Raw genomic sequence first — 25,085 nt, forward strand, 5'->3', positions numbered from 1 at the left:
TTATAATTTAAGCTATAAATATAAGTTAATAAGACAAATAAGCTTGTTTGTGTAGAGAATTTATTTATTCATTTTTTTTTATACAAGTGAGTCCCATTGAGAGATGAGGTTTCATTTTCAAAACAGTCCCAGTTAAGCTGTTATAAAATAGAGTGATAAAATAAATTAGTTGAAAAAAAATGTTCAAATGTTATAGAATACTAATTTGTAAATGACTTTAAAAAAAAAACAGGCAGATTAAAGCAACATAAGACTTAATCAGCTGACCCAGGTGCAGTAAGTTTAAAAGCAATGTTCCTGAGAGAACATTTTAAAAACATGTACAGGTTTTTGGAGTTTTTTAAAAACCACTTGAATGATGTTTAGAGCACAACAAAGAAGTCAAACTTGACAGTTACAGATTCTGCTGCAAAATGTTCCAGACAGATGGAGCCAAACGCGACAATGTCTCTTTCCAAAGCTCTTTACGTGCTGAACCAACATCGCAGGTAGTAAAAACCTTTATTTTGAAGATCATAATAATTAAAGAGACACATTTCCCTTTCCTTTTTGTTTAAAGAGTGTATTCTAGCACAGTCCCAGTTGTTTTTATTACTGGGAAATTTTATCTAATGACTGTCCATAATGTACATTTTCTATCCCCCAACTTCATGATCTGGTGACAATGGAGGCAATCGGAATACACCAACTTGATGGGCATTTTTATGTTTTGTAACTGCATGTTCCTGCTTACAGTAACCACTAAAGGATGGATAGTCATAAAGTCATGGTTATCAACAATGCTGGAACTTTTAAACTAAAACTCATTAGGTCCTAAAGAGTCAAAAGTGTGGCAAAAGCATAACCCACTATACCATTATGCCACGACCAAAAGCCAAAAACAAGGCAAGACAGAATCATGCTTCATGATGTCACACCAAATTGTGACCCTACCATCTGAACATCAGCCCGTCATCTCGTTTTGGTGAGCGTTTGCTGAAGCAGGAGTGAACTCCTGGTTTTCCATCTTGTGTCCTGCTCTAATGTTTGCCATGTTGCGGATTCAGAGATTGTATTCCACACACTTTGGTTGTAACAATTGAGCTACTGCTCCCCTTTCTATTGCCTCAAATCAGTCTGCCAATTCTCCTCCGACATCAACAGTACCTTTTTTTTTGTCCACTCAACCAAATATTTTCACTTTTTGGACTGTTGTTTGGCTCTGCAAGAAAAGTCCCAAGTTGTCTTCGCCACATAGTTGCCTAAGTGTTTGACTTGCTTCCAGCTTCCTGCATGATTTGCCATATACTTAAACTTCCATTTAATACTTGATGCAATTTGTTGATATAGTCAGAACAGTAACAATGGCTGGTTTGAATCTGGCACAGTGAGAAACAAACATGATCTAGGCAGCACTTGTACAGTGTAATTTATTCAGTATTAGGCCAGCATCTGATGATTCAAACATTGGATTCCTTTCAGAGAAGTTGGCAGCCAAAAAAAAAGATTAAAGGGCTTTCCCATTCCCACAAGCAAGTCAGTAAAAACACATTTCTGGATTGTGATAAATAGACTTTTTAGGCAGCTTTTACTGTGATCAGAATTTCACTGTGTAGATATTTTGTTCTTTCTTGACATAGATTTCTGCACTGTTCACTGAGTGAGTCATATTTCAGTAGGTAGTTTGTAAGAATCTCAGTGTAAGTCATGATGTACTGCTTATAGCAAGCAGGCTGCAAGATGGAGATCCTTTTATAATGTCAGCTTATTTTGGCTCCTCTGCACAAAAATATCACTGCTGTCCCCGACTGGGACTGTGTAGAATACGTTGTTTGTTTTCTGTCTGTCTTGGGCACCAGTGTGTGCTTTCTGTTAAGTTTCTATGACGGGCAGCTATTGCCAGCTGGTGCTATTGAAAATAATTGTTGCCAAACGGCAGCAGATTCTCTGCGGAAACCTCCCAGGGACTCAGAGCTGCATTGTCAGAGACGGGTTCGGGGTGGGGCTCGGCCAGTCTGTCAGAGAGAAGACGGGGAAAAGAAAGAAGACAAAACGTTGCTGTAAGAGGTCGGAAACGTGAAACTTTAATTCAGAAAAAGAAGATCAGAGGATTCTCAAAGGATAACAATCTGAGAGCAGTGGGAAGATGAAATGCGGTTGAGGCCGTACATAAGGCGCCCATTTGAATGATTGAAATGACAGTAAATGGGCAGAGTTCGACGTGAGAGGCTTCTCTGACAGACAGGCAGAAAACATTACATTTCTCCTACGTTGTCAGTCGTCATGATGGGAAAGTTTTAAACTGACTGAACTTAAATACTTCTTTTCCATCTGTAATGACCACTCACGATGCTTTTCACTACACACACACATTCACCCGTTCCCACTCAAACTCACACGTTTACGCACCAACATGCAGAACGGTAGGCCACTTGGGACCAAGTGCCTTGCTCAGGGGCACATCAACATGCGATAGGAGGAAGCTGGAATCAAAACTACAACTCCCGGTTGAAAAACATTTCCTCTTTTCTTTCAGCTTTTAAATTTACTCTCATAGTATTCTCTTTTTTTAGAAGGCCAACAAATAACGCTGATGAGGACATTTCTCTTGCTGAAAAGTAACATTAATTACAAAACAATTTTGGGGGGTTTGATGATGCATGCCATTAAATGCATCATTTGATTTAGTAATTATTTGAGATTTTAATGAATCTCTCTTTTAAAAGTCCAATTTACCCAACATGGTAATTAACAATGTTTTCTAAAACTGTAATTTTATTAAGCTATTTTAAATACATCCATGTCTAAAAACAAAACAAAAAATCTTATATTTTACTTTAGACCAGGAGCCTTAAACTCCAGTCCCCGAGTTCTGGCATCCTGCAACTTTTAGATGTCTCTTTGCATAAACACACCTGAGTCAAATAATCAGGTCATTAGCAGAACTCGACTGATTAGACATGTAAATATTTATAACGTTGGGCATAATTGGAATCTACATTGTAGACTGCAATACACAATTCACATACTGGATGAGTCAATTGGAAGTAGGACTTCATAAGCAATGACGCCTTCCAACTCCTTTTTCAACTGAATATAAATAGAAGTTTTATTTTTTGCTTAATTAATCTTCCTATTTTTATTTTCTTATTTTTTTTTCTCAATGACATTTGTTTCATTTCAAGTTATATCTTTATATGACCATAATTTACATACTATGTGTTTATATTTTTTATTTATTGTCTTTTTACTTTTTTTTCTTCTTTCCATTCTTAGCCAAACCTTGAAAATACTTCCATCATTTTTCAGATTTTTCCTGGCTAACCCAGGAGGTGTAAGGATCATTTTTGTTACACATTGTGCTCACTGATGCACAGAGAGAATAATTACAAAGACATTATAGTCAATATACACTCAAAGTATCTATACATCATCCCTTACCAGTGTCTGCTTCTTCTACCTCCATATTGCTGCATGCCAAAAATGGAGACAAAACAAATCACAGCAGTCTGAGCCAGAGGTAACTGATCACTCAGGTGATCAAAAGTGATTTCATAAAGAGGAAGAAAAGATAATACTCAGTAAACATGCACATGTGTTGCTTTTATTCCGCCCTGGAATACATTCAAAACTCAGACGAAGCACAAATTACTGTATTTAAAAGTTAACTCATAACATTTCAATAAGTTTTAATTATAGACACAAGTCTCTGCTGAGCCAGCAGCTATATGAGGTCAACATTCATTTAAAAGCTCCCAAACCCAAACTGAATTGTTTAATTAAACCTACAAGCGCAGAATCCGAAGTCATTAATTGTGCGATCCGCTTGCCTCAGCCGTAAGCACAGACGCTCCACCTGAGTGACTTTCAGAATATTATGCCAAGAGGTGTTTTACACAGGACTGATTCTCGACCTGCGTGGACACTGTTCATTAAAATTACTTTTGAGCATCATCAGATGCAGCAGAAGCTGGAAACTACAAGACGTTGGGAAACATGCAATTAATAATATTTTACCACTGTCATAGTAAAATTATATGTTCAGACTCTATAACCTGTGGTGAGCACCAGCAAGTTTAACAGGTGATGAGATCCAAATTTTACCAACCTAAATTAGATTAATCAAAAATTACTTCATATGAAAACATTTTCCCAGTGTCGTTTGTTCCATATTGATATCGTTGTGTCATCTTGGCTTTAAAAGAAATGTTCATATTACTTAATTATGCTTATTAAACCTCTCTATGCATCTTAAAGGCAAACTCATCAATTTTATCTAATCAGTGTATGCAACATTAAACAGATATAAGTTGACATCTCAATGTGATTCAGGTTTTTAGTCTTTCAGAAGAGATGCTTGATCCATCTTGAGGTTTTTTTGTTTTTTGTTTTTTTTGCTGTAACTCTTCAGTGTCCTTTGATGCTTTCTCATAAATGACAGATTTAGGTGTTGGACTTTTTGTTGGAATGTCTAAATATCTTGTTAATCCTAAAAATGAACAGATTTAACAACTGCAAAATCTGTAGTCGTACAAGGAAACGTTACCTCGAGAAAACATCATCGAATCCGTCCTCCACATCCTGTTGAGGCACAACAACAAAGTAGATCAATACAGACATTAAAGTCCTGCAAGTCATAATCCAGCATCTCCACTAAGTCAGCTTTTTCCTCAGACCATTTGTTGTTCAAAAGACACATCTACTTATTTGTAAGCAAAGGCTGCAGAAATCAAACTCCAGAATTGGTCTTTCCTTTAGCTTTGTATCTTTAGGCACCATTTCTGCACCCAAATCAAAATTTGCACACATCAATCTGAAAATACAATATGGGGCGGATATGGAAGAAGGGTAAACATACAAAAGCAGCATAAATAATAAACCAACTTTTATCCATACTATGTAAAAATGTTCCAAGAGGAAGCACAGATATTTTAATAAGCACAGCGACATCTAGTGTTAAACATTTGCAACTGAATGAATAAATTAAATCAACTTTACATCCTAAGGCCAAGATTGCAGTTTACTTTGCTTTAATCTCCACTTTTACTGATTTCCAGCACACGTTCCCTACAGTAAAATATACAGCTGTGCTTAGGATAATTAAAATTTTGGCTCAGATAAAAACAATCAGCAGTTTTCTCAAGTCGGAAACTTGAACACAATAAAGATGACATCTAAATACCAACTCCAAGCCCAAACCTACATTTGCTTCACAGGGTATGATTATGCTATGCAGACTGGAAAATCCTATTCAAATTGTTAGACATGTAAACAAACATTTTGGATAAGTAACTACTTTAGTCTTTGGGATCTAAATCATGACAGTAAAACATGTTCCTTTGTGTTCTGTCAGTGAAAACAAAAACAAAAAAGTTTCAGGCATCGCTTGTTGCTTCCCTTTTAGTGGAGTTAAGCTGGTTACATACCCACGAGTCATGTTTAATCGGACGTCTCCGGGTGGGGTTACTGCGAGGCGACGGCGAGCTAAGAGAAGCAGAGAAGAAGGGCCTCCGGTGCTTCTCCTCCATCGCGGTGGGCTTATGCACCAGTGAATGTGACGGGGACTGCAGGTGCGAATGGGAGGCTGACGGAGATCCAGAGAGGACAGTTGGAATCAGACGAGGGAATAAATGGGACAGAAAACATCCAGGCAAAACTGAAGAGAAGTCAGACTTTGAATCGGTGCTGTAAAAACATTTACTCCCGTACTGATTTCTTCGGTTTTTGTTGTTAATGTTTCACATCGTCACATAAATTTTAACATTCAGGCTTGAGCTAAAGAAAAAAAAAAAAAAAAAAATGAACAATTAAGTGGCAAGGATTTTTTGACCCTCTGAGGAGCCAAGAACATTTTGACCTATAAATGTCAAGGCCAGTACAAATTTAGAAACTGCTGCTAGCCTTTAAGAGTTATGGTTATTCATAATTAGGGTGATTTGTTTTTCCGAATGTGAGGAGTGGCAGTTAAATTTGTGTAGGTCGGCGAGTACATATTCACAGGCCTCATTATGGTAGCCACATAATAACCTGTAAAGGTCAGTGAAGGAAGCATAACTCACTGCAAAGAAGCAAGAAATCTTCCAATATGTGAAAATGTCTGGATCTTTTTTTTTTTTTTTTACTACTGCCGCCTTCGGCTCAAATAGCAATAGAGTAGGAAGATCTCTGTGCAAACTGGTTACTTGTTATCCAAGGAACTAGCTTACCCAAGCTAAAGTTCCAATAAAAAGTTTCTTAATTGATAAGAAGAAATGCGTCCTTGCAACAGTAATCTCCTAAACCTACTGCCGTGTCTCGCTGATAGTATCTCATCTCTGACTGTTACTGCAGAGCCCAGTTTGTTGCACAGGAACACATGTAAGGGGATATATAGCAAAAAAAAAAAAAAATCTCACCTGCCGGAACACACTGCATCTCTGTCGTTACCATCTGTCCATCATTGGCTGCGCAGGAGCAGCAGCTCCTTGCCTTCTTGTTTTTGTCTGCGCACAGAAAGGTTATTCTCAGAATCCTAAAATGGAAAGCTACAGTTTCATCATAATTTTATTTGAAATGTCCCAAAGACCAAGCATGTTTTTTTTTCCTTTTTATTTAAATAATGTCTAAGCATAACAATTAGGACGTACTTACATTGACACGGACTTACCTTCCTGAGCAATTTCCCAAAGATCTAATGCTACTTTAAATGCCTGAGCTACTGTTAAGGTCACAGCCTGAGCCTGGAGGAGAGAGAGAAAGGCAGGAAAGCAATGAAAAACGGCAGGTGTTCCTTCTCTTTCACATCAGTAGAAAACAATACTTGTCTATTGAAAAGAAACAGATGCATTTGTTGTGGATTTAAAGGATATAAGAGAAGCCCTAGGACAAAAATCGGAGTATATGAAGTTGTGATATGTTTCTGTAACAGATGCTACTATAAATACATTTGACAACCAGATGGGACTGTCCAGTTGGAAGATAATTTGGCAGCAGAGGCTTTGCAAATGATTTGGAAGGAGCTGGCACCAAAGTCTGGAGTTATCAGCCAAATGAAAGGCAGAGTGGCAGAGTGGTGAGGAGGCATAGAAGATGTTCCATAGATGTATTAGGCAGCATATTTCTAACTTGATAAAATTTGAAAGAGGTCACAGTTTGGGTTTGTAGGAGGCTGGGTAGTAGAGCATAAAAATGCAATAACTAAATAAAACCATCTATAAAAGTGACATTTGTACTGCAAAGAATTTTTTTTTAACATAACAGATGTTTTGAATAAATGAGTCAATATTGACTAGAAAAACTCATCAAAATTTAAAATGCCATTAAAAGGACTGCCACAAGATGGCACCACACAACAACCAGAGTCCTGTTCCTTCATTCTTGAGGGTCTTCATCTTCATCAAAAACAAAATTTCCAGACTAAGATTAAAATCCAGTAGCCTGCTGGTTAAAACCATCTACATGACTCTTGGTATATACAGGTGTTTGGAAGATTTTGCACACTTACAACTTTTCTTTTTTGGCAGAGGAATGCATGACACTCGAGAGTCTCGTTGAACTGGCTTTGGGAAACATAAGCGAAGACCTTGTCCTGAGTTTTGTCTGCGGTGCAGTACGAGATTCTGGAAGACAGGACAGGAAAATGAAATTTGAAAAATGTGTGACGTAATCTTTAAATGTTCTGTTTTTAAGAGATAATTAGCCCAAATATGTAAATTAATCACAGATTAAGACAAGAATGAACAAACTGATCCCTAATAAAAAGGCGTTTCTATGCAAACGGAAATCTTCAATGTTAACCAACAACAGCAATGCACATGTGCTTTTAAAATTATTTTATGAGTAATGTCAGCCAACTGAATAACTAACTGTGCAAAAGTGAAGTTACTGAAAATCACATTTTTATTTGCCTTTTTTTATTTGAAATTTGTTCCCACCAATAAATTGCAGTTTAAATTAGTTTTAATTATACAGATATTTTTTTATGCAAGTTACATTTCTATCCTAGCTACTGAATACCCATTTCTACTGGGTTGGATAATAACAGCAGTTCCTCCGTCAGATGCCACATAAAAGTGTTTATTACATGCTTTTTGAACACAGATTATTGAATAAAAAAAATAAAATAGTAAACATAGAATGAGGTTGTAGTGTGAGAAAATTAATGTATTAAAAACTTAGCATGACAAACAATATAGTCCAACCTATTATTAATCGTATTAACCACAAAATAAGTTTCTCAAATGAAGAACAGAAACTTTGGTTCAACTATCCCGAAATTTCAGTGCCAAACAAAAATGGTTTCTGGTGTCACCGACTCCACACTGGAAAAAAAACAAATATGTTAACCTGTAAATATAAAGACTCTAGGAGAGTCTTTATATTTAAGTTGATTGTCACGAATTATTGGAAAGGAATTAAAATAAATTTCATTCAGCTATTTTAACCTCGGGGCTGCACAGTGGCACAGTTGGTAGAGCTGTTGCCTTGCAGCAAGAAGGTTCTGGGTTCAGAAGGTTCTGATTAAAAACTGCTTTAATCAGTTTTGATTAAATACTGCTTTAATCAGAAGCAGTATTGATCTTGAGTCACCATATGTTTCTATGCAAGGGTATCAGGACATGCAGCATGCTTCATGGTTGCTCCTTTAAACAGCTGCGAAAATGAGCCACAGCCAGCGGTGCTCCTTTAACTTTTGTCACCAAGCAGCCTTTTCTTGAAAGCAGCACAAGGACAAGGAGGTGTTCTTTCTTCTCTCTCAAAATCTGATCTGGAAACCAAATGTCTAATCTTACGTCAACCGAGTCAGCGAGCAGGGTCTTTAAGAGCATCACTGTTGACGGCTGACACTGGATGACTGTCTGATCTGCTGTCATTACAGTAACTTGTAAATCGTATGCAAGATGGATATCTGGATGGCTGACACTTATTTGCAGCCAAACTTCAAAGAGGAGAGGGAGGGCAGAAAAAAAAAAGTAATTTTAAGATCAACTAACGAGCATGAAATCAGCAGTGCTCGCATCACTCCCTCTTATTTTGTTTGCCGGCTTGCAACACTGCTGCATGACCCACATTGCAATGCCCAGGACACACGGCTCTCCCCACGCTCTAACTTATATTTGGGCTGTAATTGCGTAAAAAATGCATAGAGAAAATACTGAGAGGTTTGACCTATTTAAGGCTGAAAAATAAGCATGATAGCAGCAACTGCTGCGACTGCTCAACAGAAATGTAACTATTATAATAGTTAAACATTAACCTGTGTTCTGTTCAATTGCTATTAGGTTAGGAGTTTTTTTTTTTTTTTGGTTCACCCAATCAGGGAATGCAGCCGTGGGGCAGACAAGGCAACATGTGCAACATTTTATTATAAGTTTATTGTTCAATGAACAGTTTAAACAGAATGATGTAATAATCCAGCCTTACTACTGAAAGAAGACAAAAATGTACATGTTGATTAAAATTTAGTGTTTGGAAGAAATTACTTGCTAAAAATGATTAACAATCAAATTATTAAGAATACTGTATCCAATATGAGTACTCGTAAACTATCAGTAATATTATTTATGGTATGATGTTTTAGCTTTCAAGCTCTCAGAAAATAAATACGCTGAGTATATTTCATAGCTGCTACTCATTTGATCTTGGCGTTTCATGACTTAAGTTCTTTTAAGAATATTTTTTGACCTATTTTAGCATATAATTACCCAAACCATGTCATACTCATTTACAAAATGTATATATTTTTTATATCTTGCCACTGCCTGTTTGAAACCATTAAAAATTTGCTTCCATTTGTTTATACATTTTCACATTTGTGAGTAAGATGACAGAAGCTCAAGTCTTGTGTCAAACCAGGCAAATAGTATCAGACCGCAATAAATCATGTTGCTTAATTTTATTGCTAGTTCAAGAATATACAAACAAAAACCAAATCTACTGTATGTTCAACTAATTGGCATGCAATAAGGGAGTGCTGTATACCTTAAAGATGTGTCTACAATAAAATTAAGCTCTTTTTTATTGCAATCTTTAGTTTTTTATATAAACGTAAAAACTAATAGTAGTAATAGAAGGTGGTAGAAATAGGAAGTGGGTTACTTTTTTTTTTTAATATGCCGCTTTGCCAGAATGATGTTCAAACACAAAAATATGTTCTAATTTACTCATGGTTTAGAAAAGTAACTTACAACGGCACAGAAAGCGCTTTTTTTTTTTACACTTCTATTATAATATAAACACAAACCTTATGCCTGTTTTGGTGGAGTTGGCAGGCTTTTTCTGTTCCTCTGTGGATATTATCAACAGGCTTGAACAGGTTGACACTGTAAACAGCGCACATACATGCCTGTCAGGCTAACTGCTCTGAGCTCAGATCAAAAAGTGTTTGAGTGGTTGTTGCAGATTTTTTCCTTTTAAAAACACAACAGTTTTGAAGGGAAGCACTTGTACCGGAGTGCAGGCGACAAAACATATTTACTGTTCATGTGCCTTGATTTCTTAAGCTGCTGTGGGGTGGCTTCTTATCTTACCACGCATGTTGGTGCATCTAAAATAGTATTTTACTTGGATGTAAGCATGAAGGAAAAAAAAAATGGTGATTTTGTCCAACATTATGCTGTTCCATTTGCAGCAGTGGGATGCATGGCAAAAGAAATGCAGCCTGTTCAAATGCACTTTTCCAAAACGGTTTTTAATTCAAAATCAGTATATTTTATAGTTTTGTCCAAGCTTAGTCACTCAAACTTCTCTTAAGTATCTGACCATCAAGGCCAATTTAGAATGTAAACAATATTTGCTTAAACATGCATATTTTTATGCCCCTGAAATGCAAGACAGACACATAATTTTATCTTTTCATACTGAATAAAAACTTGAGCATCTTGGATACGAGTTGAAAGCTGTAAGCACAGTCACTCAAAGGTCACAAGTTGTCAAACAAGTTGTTAGATTCGCAGAACAGGCGAGACTGCCCATCAGACGGCGACGTCAAGCAGCCGGCATGCTGAGATGAGTGAACCATCTCATCATTTTCTGCATTATGTACCTTGGATTTAAATAACGTTATTATTAGGCCAGTGGTATGAAAGCTTAGAAGGTGTTACAGATTTCATTGTGTGTTGCAAGCATCATAAGTTTAATAACTTGTGAATGTGCAAAATATTAATCCTTACCGGAACGTCTAATCCCATCCGGCAGACAAATCAGTCATCAAAAACAGCTTAAATAAATATACATTTAGGATCTTTTCATAAAAATAATAAATAACTGGCACTGTTCTGAGAACACAAAAAGCATCAGTGTCCTTCAACTTGAAAAAATCTAAAAAGAAATAAAATAACTGACAGCATCACACTGGGTCTGAACAACATAGCCCGAGCCGTCAGTCTGCATCATATCTCCGACAGGCCCCTCTGGACCACAAGCCTTTGATCTTTTCTCATTGTAGAGCACCGGTGTGTGAGGCAGAAAGTGAATATCATTGAAAATATTAAAATATTTACAGAACAAAGCCTCGATAGAAAACCAGACATCAAAGCCAAAAAACATCCACCCAAAACACCTGCTGCGAATGCAGAAATTAACTACTTCTCTTCTAGCTTCAAGTCAACGTGGAAACATTTTTTTTTTTTTAGAAAATTGTAAAGAGACAACAGTCTATGACACAAAAGCAAAAAATATATATATAATAATAATAGTTTCTGAGAATGTTCCTAAGCCCTGTCATATCCTGTAGCTCCAGTGCAGATATCTGACAGACAGTGAGTCAGAGCAATGTGCATCATTAAAAGGTGGGCTGTCAGTCAGCATTTCAGCTGGGCTGCATTTTTCTTTTTTTCCCCGAGATCCGCCCGTTTCACTGATTGATATGCCGGTTGGTCACTGAGCGCCCTCATGGGAATATGAATGATTAACACACAAGCAGATGGAGGCTGCAAACACCCTCACAATGTTCCTCTCGCTGGGAGGATCAGTGTCGGCTTTTAAATGAAGGATGTTTTTATTTGAAGCAGGACCACTGAGGACTGTATTAACTTTCAATATCTGGATGTAGTTCAGGCTCCTCACAGTAAATAAAAGCCTCACAAAGTGGTCAATACTCAGAATCAAACCAGGCAGTCTTTAGCTGACCCAGCAGACTGCCGCATTGATCAAACTCCCAAATCTCCACTTGGGAAAAAAAGGAGATCAGATTTTTGCAAGCTCTAGTAATATTCATCACTGCTTCCATTCTGCAGAGCAAAATATGTCTTTTCTTTTACACCCATTTAACTTCAAACATTAAAAAAAAAGTATTTTCATCCCAATGTTAAACCCTTCACACAACAACAATATAAATTATTATTTCTTGTAATTTACATTTATTCATTTTTAAAACGTTTGCGTGCACGTTCCATCACATGCTCGACTGAATAGCCGGTTACCTCTGTTACAATCCACAGGGGTTCCCGACGTTCCCCTGCGATCGTACGAGCGCAGATCAGATTTTTTGGACCGAGCGGACTGCATGTGGAACGACAGAACTCGTTTAAAAGATGGCACCGAAACACATTAAAGATAAAGATGCACTGTGACATGAAGAGATCTTTGTCCTCTACAGATTTCCTGTGTTTCAAATCAACAAATAAAAGGTTAATATCAGAGAAAGATTAGCTTTGAAATGAGGCTCAAAGTGAACTACCAGTATATGCTGTCAAGAACAAATACAAAGGCTGCAACATTTAACAAATGTATTTAAGGGACACTAAGTGGGGATGTGTGCAGTGGATGGAGGTGTATTGGGTGTGGGGGTCTTGTTTCCAGTGCAGTGCACAACGCATTGACGTCTGTTTTCTAGTCTACTGCTAAGCCGCTCCCCCCCAAGGGAAACGACTCAAATTACAGAAAATATCAAATTAACACAACAAATACAAATATACGAAATGTTTAAGTTGTGTACTCACAGGTACAAATAGAGCAGAGCTATCTAGAAACTAAACAAACACACACACACACACGCACACGCACACACACACACACACACACGCACACACACACAGCTTGTGTATCCAAGTCTTTCCTTTTCGAGTTGCTATGCACTGTAAACAGTCTTGATTTGATCCTCTCTTATCTCTACACTCGCCCCTTTCACCCTCCGCTGGCTGTCTTCCCACGAGCGGTTTATGTGCAAAAAAATAAAGATACAAGGCGGAGGAGTAAGGGGGGCTTTCAGGGCGATGGGGGTGGGGTCTCATAAATGAGGATAAATCCATCCTCTGTAGGCCAAGGCACTGTGTGTGGCCTGTTTCCTTGTTTCAGAGTGTGGGCAAAGACCATGTCTCATGTTCGAATTGAGCAATATGCCATCAGTTTACTTGCGTTCAGAACCATTATGATATAGACGAAAATCAGAAAGAGGGAGATAAGGAGCCGAGCCATTCCACCTGGACAGGGTTCAGGCACACCTGATAAGGTCGATCTGAAAAGGATTTAGAGCGGTACGCATATACACACTGACTGTATCCATTTACATGCACACACATTATCTGTCTTCATCTCAAACTGGTTTAGCTGAGAACGACTCGAGGCCAGGCTAACCAGGCAGAGCGCCAATCAGTGAGAATTCAGAGTCCAAATATATATTTGCGTCAATCTTGTTTTGAAATGTTGCTTTGTTCAGGTCTTGGGTCAACGTCATGTTATTCTAAATACATTTTGAAGAAACTGAACTTGAATTTGAACTGATTCAAACCTTGGGAACCTTTTATGTAATGAGTCAAAAAGCTGCTGCAGTGCCTTGCAGAAGAATCTTCAACCCTTAAACTACTTTTCATTTACACTAGGGCTGTTGTAAACGAATATTTTAGTAATCGAGTAATCTATCGATTATTCTTACGATTAATCGAGTAATCGGATAAAAAAAATTATAAAATGAAATATTGGTAAATCTGGCATAATACCGGTGTTACTATCAGATATCAATATCAGTCCAATTTTTCATATTTGAGCATCCCTAACAGTTGCTTTTTTGTAGTTTAGAAAACTAACCTGTAACAATAATAGCTCACTTTCTAAGTTAACCAGAAGAAAAGTTATAGAAAAATCTGAAATTATATTGAATTTAATAATAAAGAGGCAGGCTCACAAATATGCTTATAAAAAATGTCTACAATCCAGCTTTTAGTTTATGTATTCATCTTCAGTGAGTTTAATAGATTAATTAAACTCACCTTGCCACCTAACCTGTCACGCTTTGGGTTTGAAAATACGGGAAATGCCGCCTGGAGTGGGAGGAGAGGGCGAATGAACGAACATGGGGTGGAGGGGAGGAAATAGACCAGCGGACTGATGAACCGTTAGACCGGGGGACGAACACGGGGGGAAGCAATACGGGATATTTACGACACCTTCACTGGTCACACTCAGAAACTCATCTACCAGCCATGTACGATGCGCTCCGCCACCCGTTTCTTCAGACCGGGATATGAAATTTATTGTGCGGTTCGTCGGTAAAGCTACATTTACACGGTAAGCATCAGCTACTCAGCCGCCCGCCCTGTTCAGGCTATCCGCTCACCTCAGCGCTCTTCCCGCCGTTCGCTTTCAACCAGCAGCCCCGGAGGAGAAATGCTGCCGTACTCCAGGCATTCCCCCAGTCATTTTAAGGATGCTTATTGGTTCCCCAAAAATGATAAAAAGTCGGGCATTATCATCAATCAATAAAATCCCCACGGGCCAATCTTGAAGATTGGACTTTATGCCGCTGAGACTTAGCTTTTGTCAACAACTCAGAGGCGGAAGTGAGAGCTCCGCGCAACGCAAATGAAGTCCCGGCCGGAACACGGTGCGCTAACTAATAAAACATAAATTAACGAAGCTTCGAGGCAGGTAAATTTTACTCGAGGAATTTTAGTAATCGAGGTACTCGAATCATTCGAGGAATCGTTTCAGCCCTAATTTACACACATATTACAAACGCAAAGTCAGTGTTTTTTTTATTTTCTTCCATTTTATATTGCAGATAATCAGAAAATAGTAGTAACTCTGAAGTAAAAGAAAAATATACGTAGTTTTACATTTTTAGGAGTGAAAATCTAAAAACTGTGGCATGCGCATGTATCTACCTCGTCTTTCCAAGTACGTTTGCAAGGTTTTGTTATCTGGAGATCAGCATTTTGTGTCCATTGTTCTTTGCAAAAAAAGTTCAAACTCAGTCAGCTTGGCTGGAAAATGTCAGAGATCTTCAATAGGATTTGACTAAATGTGAATATGCTTTCACATAAATCAATCCAGCATACCTTTGGTTGTATGATATGGTTGATATCCACTGGAAGGCAAATCTCTGCCCCGGCCTCAAATATTTCACAGCCTCTGATAGTATTTTTTCTTTTTAGATTTGCCTTGTATTTAGCTTACTTCATTTCAACATTGATTTTCAAAGGTTTCCCTGCCCCACTTAATGACGCTGATACCACATTGATCCATTAAAGGTGTGATACGCAGCGTATAGAGATTCCCGTCTCAGTCAAAAAGTTACATTTCAAATATTACATTTAATTATCTTTCCACTTCACAGTTGTGTACTTATTTTGTATTGCCAAGACCCTATAAAACCTGGGGAACATACATTAAAGTCTGCAGTTGAAAAATGACAGATGGTGAAAACACTTAAAGTGAGAACGCATTTCTAAGGCCCTTTAAATATTTGTTAGCGTCTGCTTTGTCATGTTTATTGTGTGACTGAAATGTACCTGTATATAGAGACATTCTCTATTTGATCTGCAGTCTCTGTGTCTGTGATGATTATGCCCTTTGGAGACACTGTCAGGGTTACTTTCCGAAACTTCTTGGCACTGGCTCTGGCCTGTGGGTGCGAGAGAGAACACAACACACAAAGATCAGAATGGGAAACCCCCCCGACTTTGGCTACACAAAGAACTACTCTGTCAGACTGACTGAAATCAAAATTGATCAGGACTTGAGAATAAACACCCGACAAACACCAAATTGTGACGATTTGCTTCTGAGCAAAGGCGAGCGACTCGCTGTGCCCCAGAAACATGCAGTGGAATTTATAAAAGGCGACAGAATGGGGGGAGGAATGGTGCAATGTGAAGCCCAGAGTGAGCTCTCCAGGTCGGGCTGGCAGCCACCGACTCCCCCTGCTGCTCTGCACCATCTGGGCTTTCAGCAAAATCAGTGGTAGTGCTGAGCTTGTAGACTCCGAGAGCGCCTGTTGACACAGACGGTGACCGACGGTGACCGACCTCTTTACCGCACAATTACAACGCAAACAAGAGCAGTTTAGAGCCTCACTTAAACAATGACAGCTGCACAGTCACAGGAGGGACTGAGGAGGAAAACAGCTATGAGAAAGCAAAAAAATAAATTAATAAAACAAGAAATAAATAGTAAAATAACATTTTTAATCAACTGGTTTCACATCTATCAACCTTAAGAGGGGTTTGTGTAGTGGTAACTTTACTCAAGCAGAAACTAGGTCTCCTCAAGGACAATTAATAGCGTCATGGCAAGCTGAAAGGGACCAAAAATCTCTTGAGATGATACAATGAAGAGCAGTTTCTGTTTAAGCCTTTATAACTTCCATATATATATATATAAGTAATCAAAACGAGGGAAGGGCTGCATTAGCTGACTGTGCTGCTGGAGCTCGTTCATGTAGAAACATGGACAATTTCTGCTGCCGCGTTACAAGTGTCATGCCACCAGGCAAAAACCAATCTGTCAGCCTGAGATATGCCAAGTTCAGACTCTTTCTGTACGTTTGGTCCCGCTGCCTTGTCTCATCACGTCTGAATGAAGCGTGGAGCAAATGGAAATGTCCCAAATGTTTTCTGCTCTCCAGCTCAGGTGGACCGGTTTCCAAGGGAACGGACAAAGACAAAACCAGACTTTTTTTTTGTGTGTGTGTGTGTGTCTTGGTGCAAAATCATCTAAATTTTAATCCTGCCAATAGGCTTGATGCAGGCTCTACTTGAGAAGCAGAGGAGGTGTGATTAGACTGCCTGAGCAGAGCTGTTCGTTCTGAAAATAAATAAATAAATAAATAAAACCTTTGACAAAATATGAGCAATTTATTCTAGGTGATATGAAATGAATATTGTTGTCGGGGTTGTGTGCATGGTAATAAAGGAATTAGCAGGTGGAAATATGAATAAAATTTAAATGCCTGTTCGCATAAAACATGCAGGTGGCCGAAACCTTTAGATGTTTTGAAGGGGCTTAAATTCAGTAGAGTGCTAGCGATTTTGAAAGCAGTTCTTTGAAAACTGATAGCATTTTGAATTGGTAAAGGAAAGCATGGATGGGAATCTAAAGCCGTTTCCTGTTGGCAATGTGTCAGATTTTTGACTCGTTCCAAATTAGAATCTGAAATGTTGAATCCGACGTTCCTTCCATTCTTTATTTGAGGCCAATTAGTAGAAACGCAGGGTTCCACAATATTAGGCATTGTTTGCATGTCATTTCTGGGCGTACTATACAGTAGACATGGACATCATGTGGCTTGAAGGCCAGAAGACCATCTGTGTCTTCTGTAACCTCAAATAAAATTATTTAAATTAATCCTAAGAAAAACAGCATTCCATTCATGAATCCTGAGATGGGAAATAAAATATTGTGAATGTTAAAACTTCCAGCAAAATAACTCTTCTGCAATACACCAACACAAGGCAGCATATAATGATGCATGGTTTCCAATTGACAGGATCCATGTATTTTATTTGGCTTGTTTAAACGAATAGAATCCATCAACAAAGATTATCCTTATGAATTATTTTATACTCGTGATAAATGAATACCTAAGTAGCCTTAAAACAGGGACAAAATACCACTGGCACAGAATTTGTTACGAATTATATCTTGAATTCAACTGAAGAGTTAGAATTTCTCAAGCCTATATCAACAGTGGTTCAAGTTAAATCTCATTGATGAGCTTCAGCACTGAAAAGAGGATTGGACAGTGCTGTGGGCATAGCCACCATGGCTGTGAGCTAATCTTTCATGGTGCAGTAGTGTGATTATGTCCATGCACTGACATTTTGCATTTTATTTAACTTTTACATCGGCTTCTTATCATGTATTGTTGCCCCACAGATGATAGAGTTAAGCCCATAGCATAAAATTATGCAGTGATATTATTCCCTTTTAACTCTTTATCAAACTACAGTGATAAATTACCCTTGAGCATCCCAATGAACGGCACTTTAAATGTAAACATTACCTTATTTTTTTTAAGTCCATTATAATCCTCATGTACTGCCCTACCTCTGTTAGTACTGCATTTGTGTGACTTAATATTCAAATTAGGTTACACAGAGGAGCCTTTGGTTCTTGTAAATTCCTGCGATATCAAACTGCTAAAGCCACAATCTGCTTTGCCTGATTTGACTGGTGTCCCAGTTCTATGGCTTAATCCAGAGTCCCAGCTCCAAAACATTCCTACTTTAAAATTCATTGAAATTTGAGTTACAAAAAAAAAAAAAAAAAACTAAACAAAACCGAGTCTAAAAGAGAAAGCAGTGCAGTCGTTAGTTTTATCTTTCAAATTCAAACTCACCGTTGCAACAATTCTTCGAATAGCAGCTGACGCCATTTCCTCTCCTTTAGGTTGTCCCACCAGAGTCATGCCAAGGTACTTAACATTGAACACCATCCCCTCCAGCAGGGTCTCCTTTGTGTCCGTCCAGTTTTCTGGCAACTCTGATTGGACAAAATGACAGATCACCCGGAAATAAATCAGTCTTCTTGCAGAGCTTCGTAAGGGTTTTGATTGCAACCAAATAATGAAAGATGATTAACAAAATGTTGTCATCCATCTACAGTCAAAGACGTGTATTCATATCTTATAATACAAAGGATTAAACTGCATTTTTTAAAAACACATAAAAGTCCAGTGGAAATTTATTTATCGAGTGCACACGATAATCAAACTACTCTCAAGGAGTTTATAAATAATCAATAATTATGCTATCAATTATTGGTTATTTAATCAATAATTATTCAATTATACAGGCATAATTGATGTACCTGTCTAATATATTTGACAATTTTTCAACAATTCCTTTCAATTTAAGGGACTCTTTCGATCCCTTGCATTGAAACAATTTATCCACCACCTCACAAAGCACTCAAATTTCCATTATTGGTCTAGTAAGTGTGTACAGTTGCATTTTAAACAAGTTTAGGAACTATTTATTACTTGTTTACAAAGTTAGTCTTTTTAATCAAAGTCCTGGACAATGGAATAGCATTATGACAACACGGTTAATCAACAGACCACTTCCAGACAGGAGACGGACCAAGCTATGTAGCATGTAACCGTTTAAAATACAACAGTTACATGCTGTTGTATCATGCCGTTGTAAAGTTCAATTAAGAACTTTTTGTTTTCTTTCCATATCTATGAATTCATTTTCATAGCACCCAAAAAAAGAGGGAAAAGTGGCCTCACCACTATAACGCTGGACACAGTGTCCAGCGTTATAGTGGAGGATGCTGGCACCGAATTCTCCATGTGGTTTGAGCCATCTGTCACTGGCAGACCCCATGCAGCTGTGAAGGCGGCTAAAATCCTCGCTGTGCTCCTTCCAAATTCACTGAATTATTAACCATTCTTCAATCACACTGCGGAGGCTGGTTGAGAAGCAGGGGGCACATTTGGTGGTAATAAATGCAAATGCTCTGGGAACATAGTGGACGGCAAAAGCACCACAGATCATTTGGCTGTAGTGGGCGATAGGATAACAATGACTTTCAGTGTAGTACATGTTCCGTTTTAGCTCTTGGGGTGAATTTTATTTGTTACCTAATTAACCCACAAGGGATAAACTGTCTCATCTCAGTAGGTAATAGGTCACACACACACAGCAGCTGTAAAAACAAAAGTGTGGAAGCAATTTCCAGTGAACATGTCAGTTGATGAAGGCAAACAGTAATCCATGCTCTACAAGCGCACAAGGTGGCCATTCCTTGGATTGCTTTTGTTCCCGAGTTGCTCGTCTTGAATTTACAGGGTTTGTGCATTTTCTATGAACAATATGAGAACATAATTTAATCCAAAGTTTGCTGTGAGAATTAATATATTTATTCAGATTTTAGCAACATTAAATAAGATTACGTTTGTTTCTAAGAAAAATAAGAGTTCAACTATTTTGGCCCCTAAGAAATATCTCTGAATTTAATAAAAACCATAATGTAGAAACTAAAATGACCTCCACTTACCTTTTTTATTAAAGCAATGCTGTTTTAAAACCACACCAGTAAATCTATATAAGTTGTTTGTTTTGCAGCTAACTGCAGCTTGGCTACTCGAAAAATTAGCTCGACAAATTGACTAGCAGCTTACAATGAAAAAAGTGAATAAAATCTGAATTGACTGGCAGCTTACAATGAAAAAAGTGAAGAAGGTGTATAATATTCTGCCAAATAAATATTTAAACTATACGAAATAAAAATAGTTAGGTCATGTTGCGGGTTTTTGTTTTAAATTCCTGTGCAAATATTACAAATCAATGAAATCTTATTTTTAACTAAGGGTTATCATACCATGGGAATCTCATTTAACCCTAGGCCTTCCCATCTGTGGAAGTGTTGTGACTTACAAGGAAAAAAAAGTCAATTTCAGACAGTCAAACTTTAATTTTCCCATTAAAACTTTCAGGCCTTTGGTCACATCCAAACATCAACCCCAGGTCAAAACATTTACGGCACTGCAAGTTTTATCAAAACATCACAGCACTATAGGCATAAGTGCTACAGTTCATGTTGTATCTTCACTAGGAAACACTCATGAATCATTTAAGAGCTTTATGTTGATGCTGCAGGGTTTCCAATATATCACAAGCACCTCCCCGTTACCCTCACCCAAAGGAGAGCGCTTAAATTTTTAATACATTCAGTGCAAGTGGGACTGGGAGTGATAAGAGTGACAGAAAAAAAGAAAGGGTGGCTAATTGGATTTTTACATGTTGAAGAAAATCCTAAAGGAGAAATACATTTGTGCTATTTGAACTGTTAGAGGGAAAGCATGCGTCGACTTGACCTGAGTGCAAGTCTGTTGAAGCTTGTGCTCATCAAGATGATTCAATTTAGAGATTAGGGAGGAGTCGATGCCTTAGTGGAGCACTCATGACATTTCTGCGTTTAATAAAGTGGAGCCTGGAAATAATTTAATACCCAGCATATGGCAGCTAAGTCTTTATGTGTATACACACACACAAAAACAAAAACAAAAAAAACAACAAAAAAACTATTGTTATGACACACTGCATAAATCAATGCGCAACAACAGAGCGGGGCAAACTGATGACATTTTACCGCATGGAAACCCCAAGCGCAATCACGCAAAAGTCACAAATCCACTTGTGTGTGTGAAAAGACGTCGCGCTGAATGAACCGAGGCGTGTGCGGCGCAGCGTTGGGGAACTGTTGCTCCATAATCAGGGGCCATGTGCTCTGCACGCCTTCAGCTACATGCAGCTGTTTCATTGAGTGCCACGCTCGTAATTTAATTTGCTCTGAGAAGTCAAAATTGTACCCGGGTGAATTCTCCTTTGGCTCGACACCTACGCTGCCGGTTAATTAATAACGCAAACAGAAGCACGCAGACAAATACACACAGGAATAACGCAAGAGAAAAGAAAAAAAAAAAAGCATCTGCGCAGGCAAGCAGAGTCCTCAAGTGATGAGCTTGAAATTTGTTTGAGTGAGTTGGTGCTCTAGGGTCAAAATAATAACACTATTTCCCCACAAGTCATTAAGTAGGACAGTACTTAATGGGAGAAATGAACACGACTCTACAGTATTAGTGAGGAAGAAGTCAGCTGACTTTGAGGACCCCAGTGACACCCCCCATTCTCTTCATCCTCCTTGATGCAATCTCTGCCTCGCCGGTTTACTCGTCTGCTGGAAGTTTGAATCTGGGACGTCACCTTGACGGGGAAAATAGGCCGCACATTCAGGGAAGGTGGCGGGCTGGGATGGCACGGGCGTCTGGGAGGGGCGCGTTGGGGGTTTGTGGATGAAACTGGTTTCCCGAGTTTGCCTTGAGGGAACAGCCAAGTAAAGTGTTTCTGTTCAAGCTCTTACTCTTTTCACTGCTTACTTAAATCTGTCCCCTGTATTACCTTTTGGATCCTTGCTTCCTCCGACTTTCACTGCAAACAAAGTATGAAAGAAAACCCTATGCTTTCATGTCCTTTTTGAGAGAATAGCTAAGCAGAACCACTCCAGAAATCTTTGTCCTTTATTCAAAGTCTCTTAAGACTTCAGCATCCTGATCATTTCTGGGATGCCATTTTTTTTTTTTTAGAATATTTGATAAACAAGAGCTCCTAAATTATTACCAGAAATAAGCTTAGTAAATCAAAATTTCCTTTTCCTTTCCTTGAACATTTTGAAGACCCTCCAAGTCTCTAAAAGGTAAGATGTATACATACCATGTTTTCATTTACGGGATAATTGTCACAAGCTTTGTCAGAATGAGACGTTGCTCTAATTGACACAGTCACCCAAGCCACCTTTTTATTAATTTATTTAAAAAAAAAAACAAAAAAAAAAAACACTAACATTAGGATTCCATTTGAATTTATCGATTAATTTTGGCTCTTTAGATGAGCAGGCTGTATATTTTTTTTTTTAATCCATGAATTTCTTGATACGACTTGGACCGATTGGTCTTCAAACTGCCCGGGTATTCAATTTGTTTTGAATTAGTGCTAATTTAATAAACTGAATAAATATTGCACAGAAAATGCCTAGGATGATGCAACCTGTGTAAATAAAGTCAAAGAAACAGATGATGTTGCCAGGCAACCCCGGGCTCCATTGCTGAGAGGCCAGCAGTAACTAGGAGGTGTAACCTGCAAACTGCCTGACTGAACAACTTGGCTCGGCTTCAAGAGAAGAGTACAAACCGCAGAAAGCTGAGGCGGTGTCCCACAATCCAAAACATTTAGTCAAACAACAGCAAACCTTTTTTGTTGTGGTAATTAATTATCATCTCTCCAATTTTTGGGGGGCAGCATAAGAAGTTTATACACCAGTGGCACCAGACTAGCACTTTATGCAGGTTTTTGTAGAGGACATTTAGTTTGAAATATTTCACTCTTATTTTCATGATAACAGCCCAGTTTGAAATCATCCTAGCTTTATTTGCATCATGGATTCATCGATCTTCTGTAAGTTACATTGTTGATTTTATAGAAATTTGTTCAATGCCACAAAATAACCATTGGTATCGTCATTTTTGTAGTATCTGAATATAAAAAATAAAAAAAAATTTGAGACCTACTTTCTAAAATCAAGACACTTTCTTCAAGCCATTGACATAAAATGATTTTTGTGCCTATAAAAGCTATTTTTGAGTGAACAGTCAATATTGAAAAAGGTCCAGTTTTAATTTGTCATAAAATTTAAAAATGGCCCCAGAACACAATTTAATTTGCCAATATTGTGACATCTTGCAAGTAGTTCAAGATGGTAAATATATGACTGAAAATTCTGAGTGAAAAGAAAAAGAAGTACATGAGAAATGGGTGAAATACTTTTCACTTCCCAGACACTACAATGTAAAAACACAAACAAGCGATGCGATTACAACTACAAGGCAAAAGAGAAATCCAGTTTTTTTCTTCTTGACATCCATTTTTACTCATCATTCATTACATTTCTATGCAGAAAGCAATTTTACTTTCAGTGACAGCGATCAAAAGGTTTAAGGAGCAACATAATTCAATCAGAAATTCCCTGGAGCTCCTCAAATAAATGAGAACACGTATGTCTCATTCAGCATAATTTCATTTTCACCATAACTCCCATTGAAGGCTTTCACTTCCATCTCCATTGTTCATCATAATGATCCTGGGAATTCTTTTGAATGAGCAAATTGGGCCAATGCAAATTAGGATCTTTTAAAGACTGACGTTAAATATAAAAGAGGCAGGGGAAAGTGATATGCTTGGGTTTTGTGTTAAGTCAGACAAGTCAGGAAAAAGCGACAGATTAACAGTAAATTCAGCTTTGAATGTTTCACTCTCAACTGTTTAGCCTCAAAACATAGTGTGCCATCCATTCTCAGACTAGTACTAACAGTATTTCCTTTAATTCAAATTTGCACTTTCATAAAAATATTTTTTAAGACAGAAGAGACTGTTTTTTTTAAACCAAAAGATATTCTTTTATTTTTTTTCCAAACTATATCTTGAATATAAATTACATTCCTCTGCATCTATTATGCAAAACACAACCCTCAACTCTCAAGCCGTCCTCTGAAGCCTCTGTGAATCATTAATTAGAAACTGATGTTTACACATCCAGCAGTAAAAGAGCTTTATTTCCCCCCACTTCAGGTTGGAGAAGAGTCCAGAGAGTGAAATTGGATTAGAACTGCAGGTTATATTACTGCCCTGCGTTATTATGGGCATCAAATTAAAAGCCAACACAGACATGCAGGGTCTGGTCCTGGATAATTTCCTGCATTTCTATATATAGCTGGTTTCCCAGTGTGAAAACCGGGTTAATATTTACTCTGCTGATGCTAAGAGTTGGTGTGTGGCTATGGTTGGAAAGTGGAGGACACTGAGATTACCAGACAGTGATTTTATCTTATGTTTGCGTTTAATCCAATCCGCAGAGCTCTGATTCCCAGATACAGGATTGTTCATGACAATTACAGTATCACCACTCTCCACTGTTAGCCCCAGGGTGTTCATACCATTCAGTTCAATTTTCTGTTTTAAGCAGTGGAGATTGTGCATAGCAAATAGAACTGAGTAAAAAAATAAAAATACAAAATATCTAAGCATTAACCAGAAATTATAAAGCTATTAAAACTTAACTGCACAAATAAATTTTACTGTAAATCTGGGGATGATAGCAGATGGTAGAAACAAATCAGTAAGGGTCCACATATTATTTCAAAGTAGGGAAACTAAAATGTACATTTTTAGTTCCCCACTTTTTGGCCCAAAGAAGCTTGATCATTCACTGCAGTGAGACAAATTTGTTAGCAATTTCTTATTATTATGATAAACTACTAGAAGTAATTCCTAAAGTTTACCCGTACTGTCCCTCAGGTCTGAGTTAGATCGATTCAGCATGCACAGAGTGCCACAATCGGATTTGGAAAT

The 25,085-nt window shown here is 37.9% G+C and overlaps 1 protein-coding gene across 1 annotated transcript in view; it reads right to left on the reverse strand.

Annotated features, from left to right (window-relative positions):
- Positions 1 to 541: 541 nt before the first annotated feature.
- LOC106923249 (low density lipoprotein receptor adapter protein 1) overlaps positions 542 to 25,085 on the reverse strand; it is a 40,098-nt gene continuing 15,554 nt past the window's right edge. The window contains exons 2-9 of the mRNA XM_014996190.2: positions 18,515 to 18,657; positions 15,687 to 15,799; positions 7,463 to 7,577; positions 6,626 to 6,698; positions 6,375 to 6,461; positions 5,406 to 5,563; positions 4,526 to 4,560; positions 542 to 1,994 (exon numbers count right to left, since the gene is read on the reverse strand). Coding sequence (XP_014851676.1) covers positions 1,889 to 1,994; positions 4,526 to 4,560; positions 5,406 to 5,563; positions 6,375 to 6,461; positions 6,626 to 6,698; positions 7,463 to 7,577; positions 15,687 to 15,799; positions 18,515 to 18,657 — 830 coding nt within the window. The 3' untranslated portion in view covers positions 542 to 1,888. The remainder of the gene's footprint in view (positions 1,995 to 4,525; positions 4,561 to 5,405; positions 5,564 to 6,374; positions 6,462 to 6,625; positions 6,699 to 7,462; positions 7,578 to 15,686; positions 15,800 to 18,514; positions 18,658 to 25,085) is intronic.

Source organism: Poecilia mexicana, unplaced genomic scaffold, assembly GCF_051168715.1.
Source record: "Poecilia mexicana isolate PSO_F unplaced genomic scaffold, ASM5116871v1 scaffold_21, whole genome shotgun sequence".
NCBI lineage: Eukaryota > Metazoa > Chordata > Actinopteri > Cyprinodontiformes > Poeciliidae > Poecilia > Poecilia mexicana.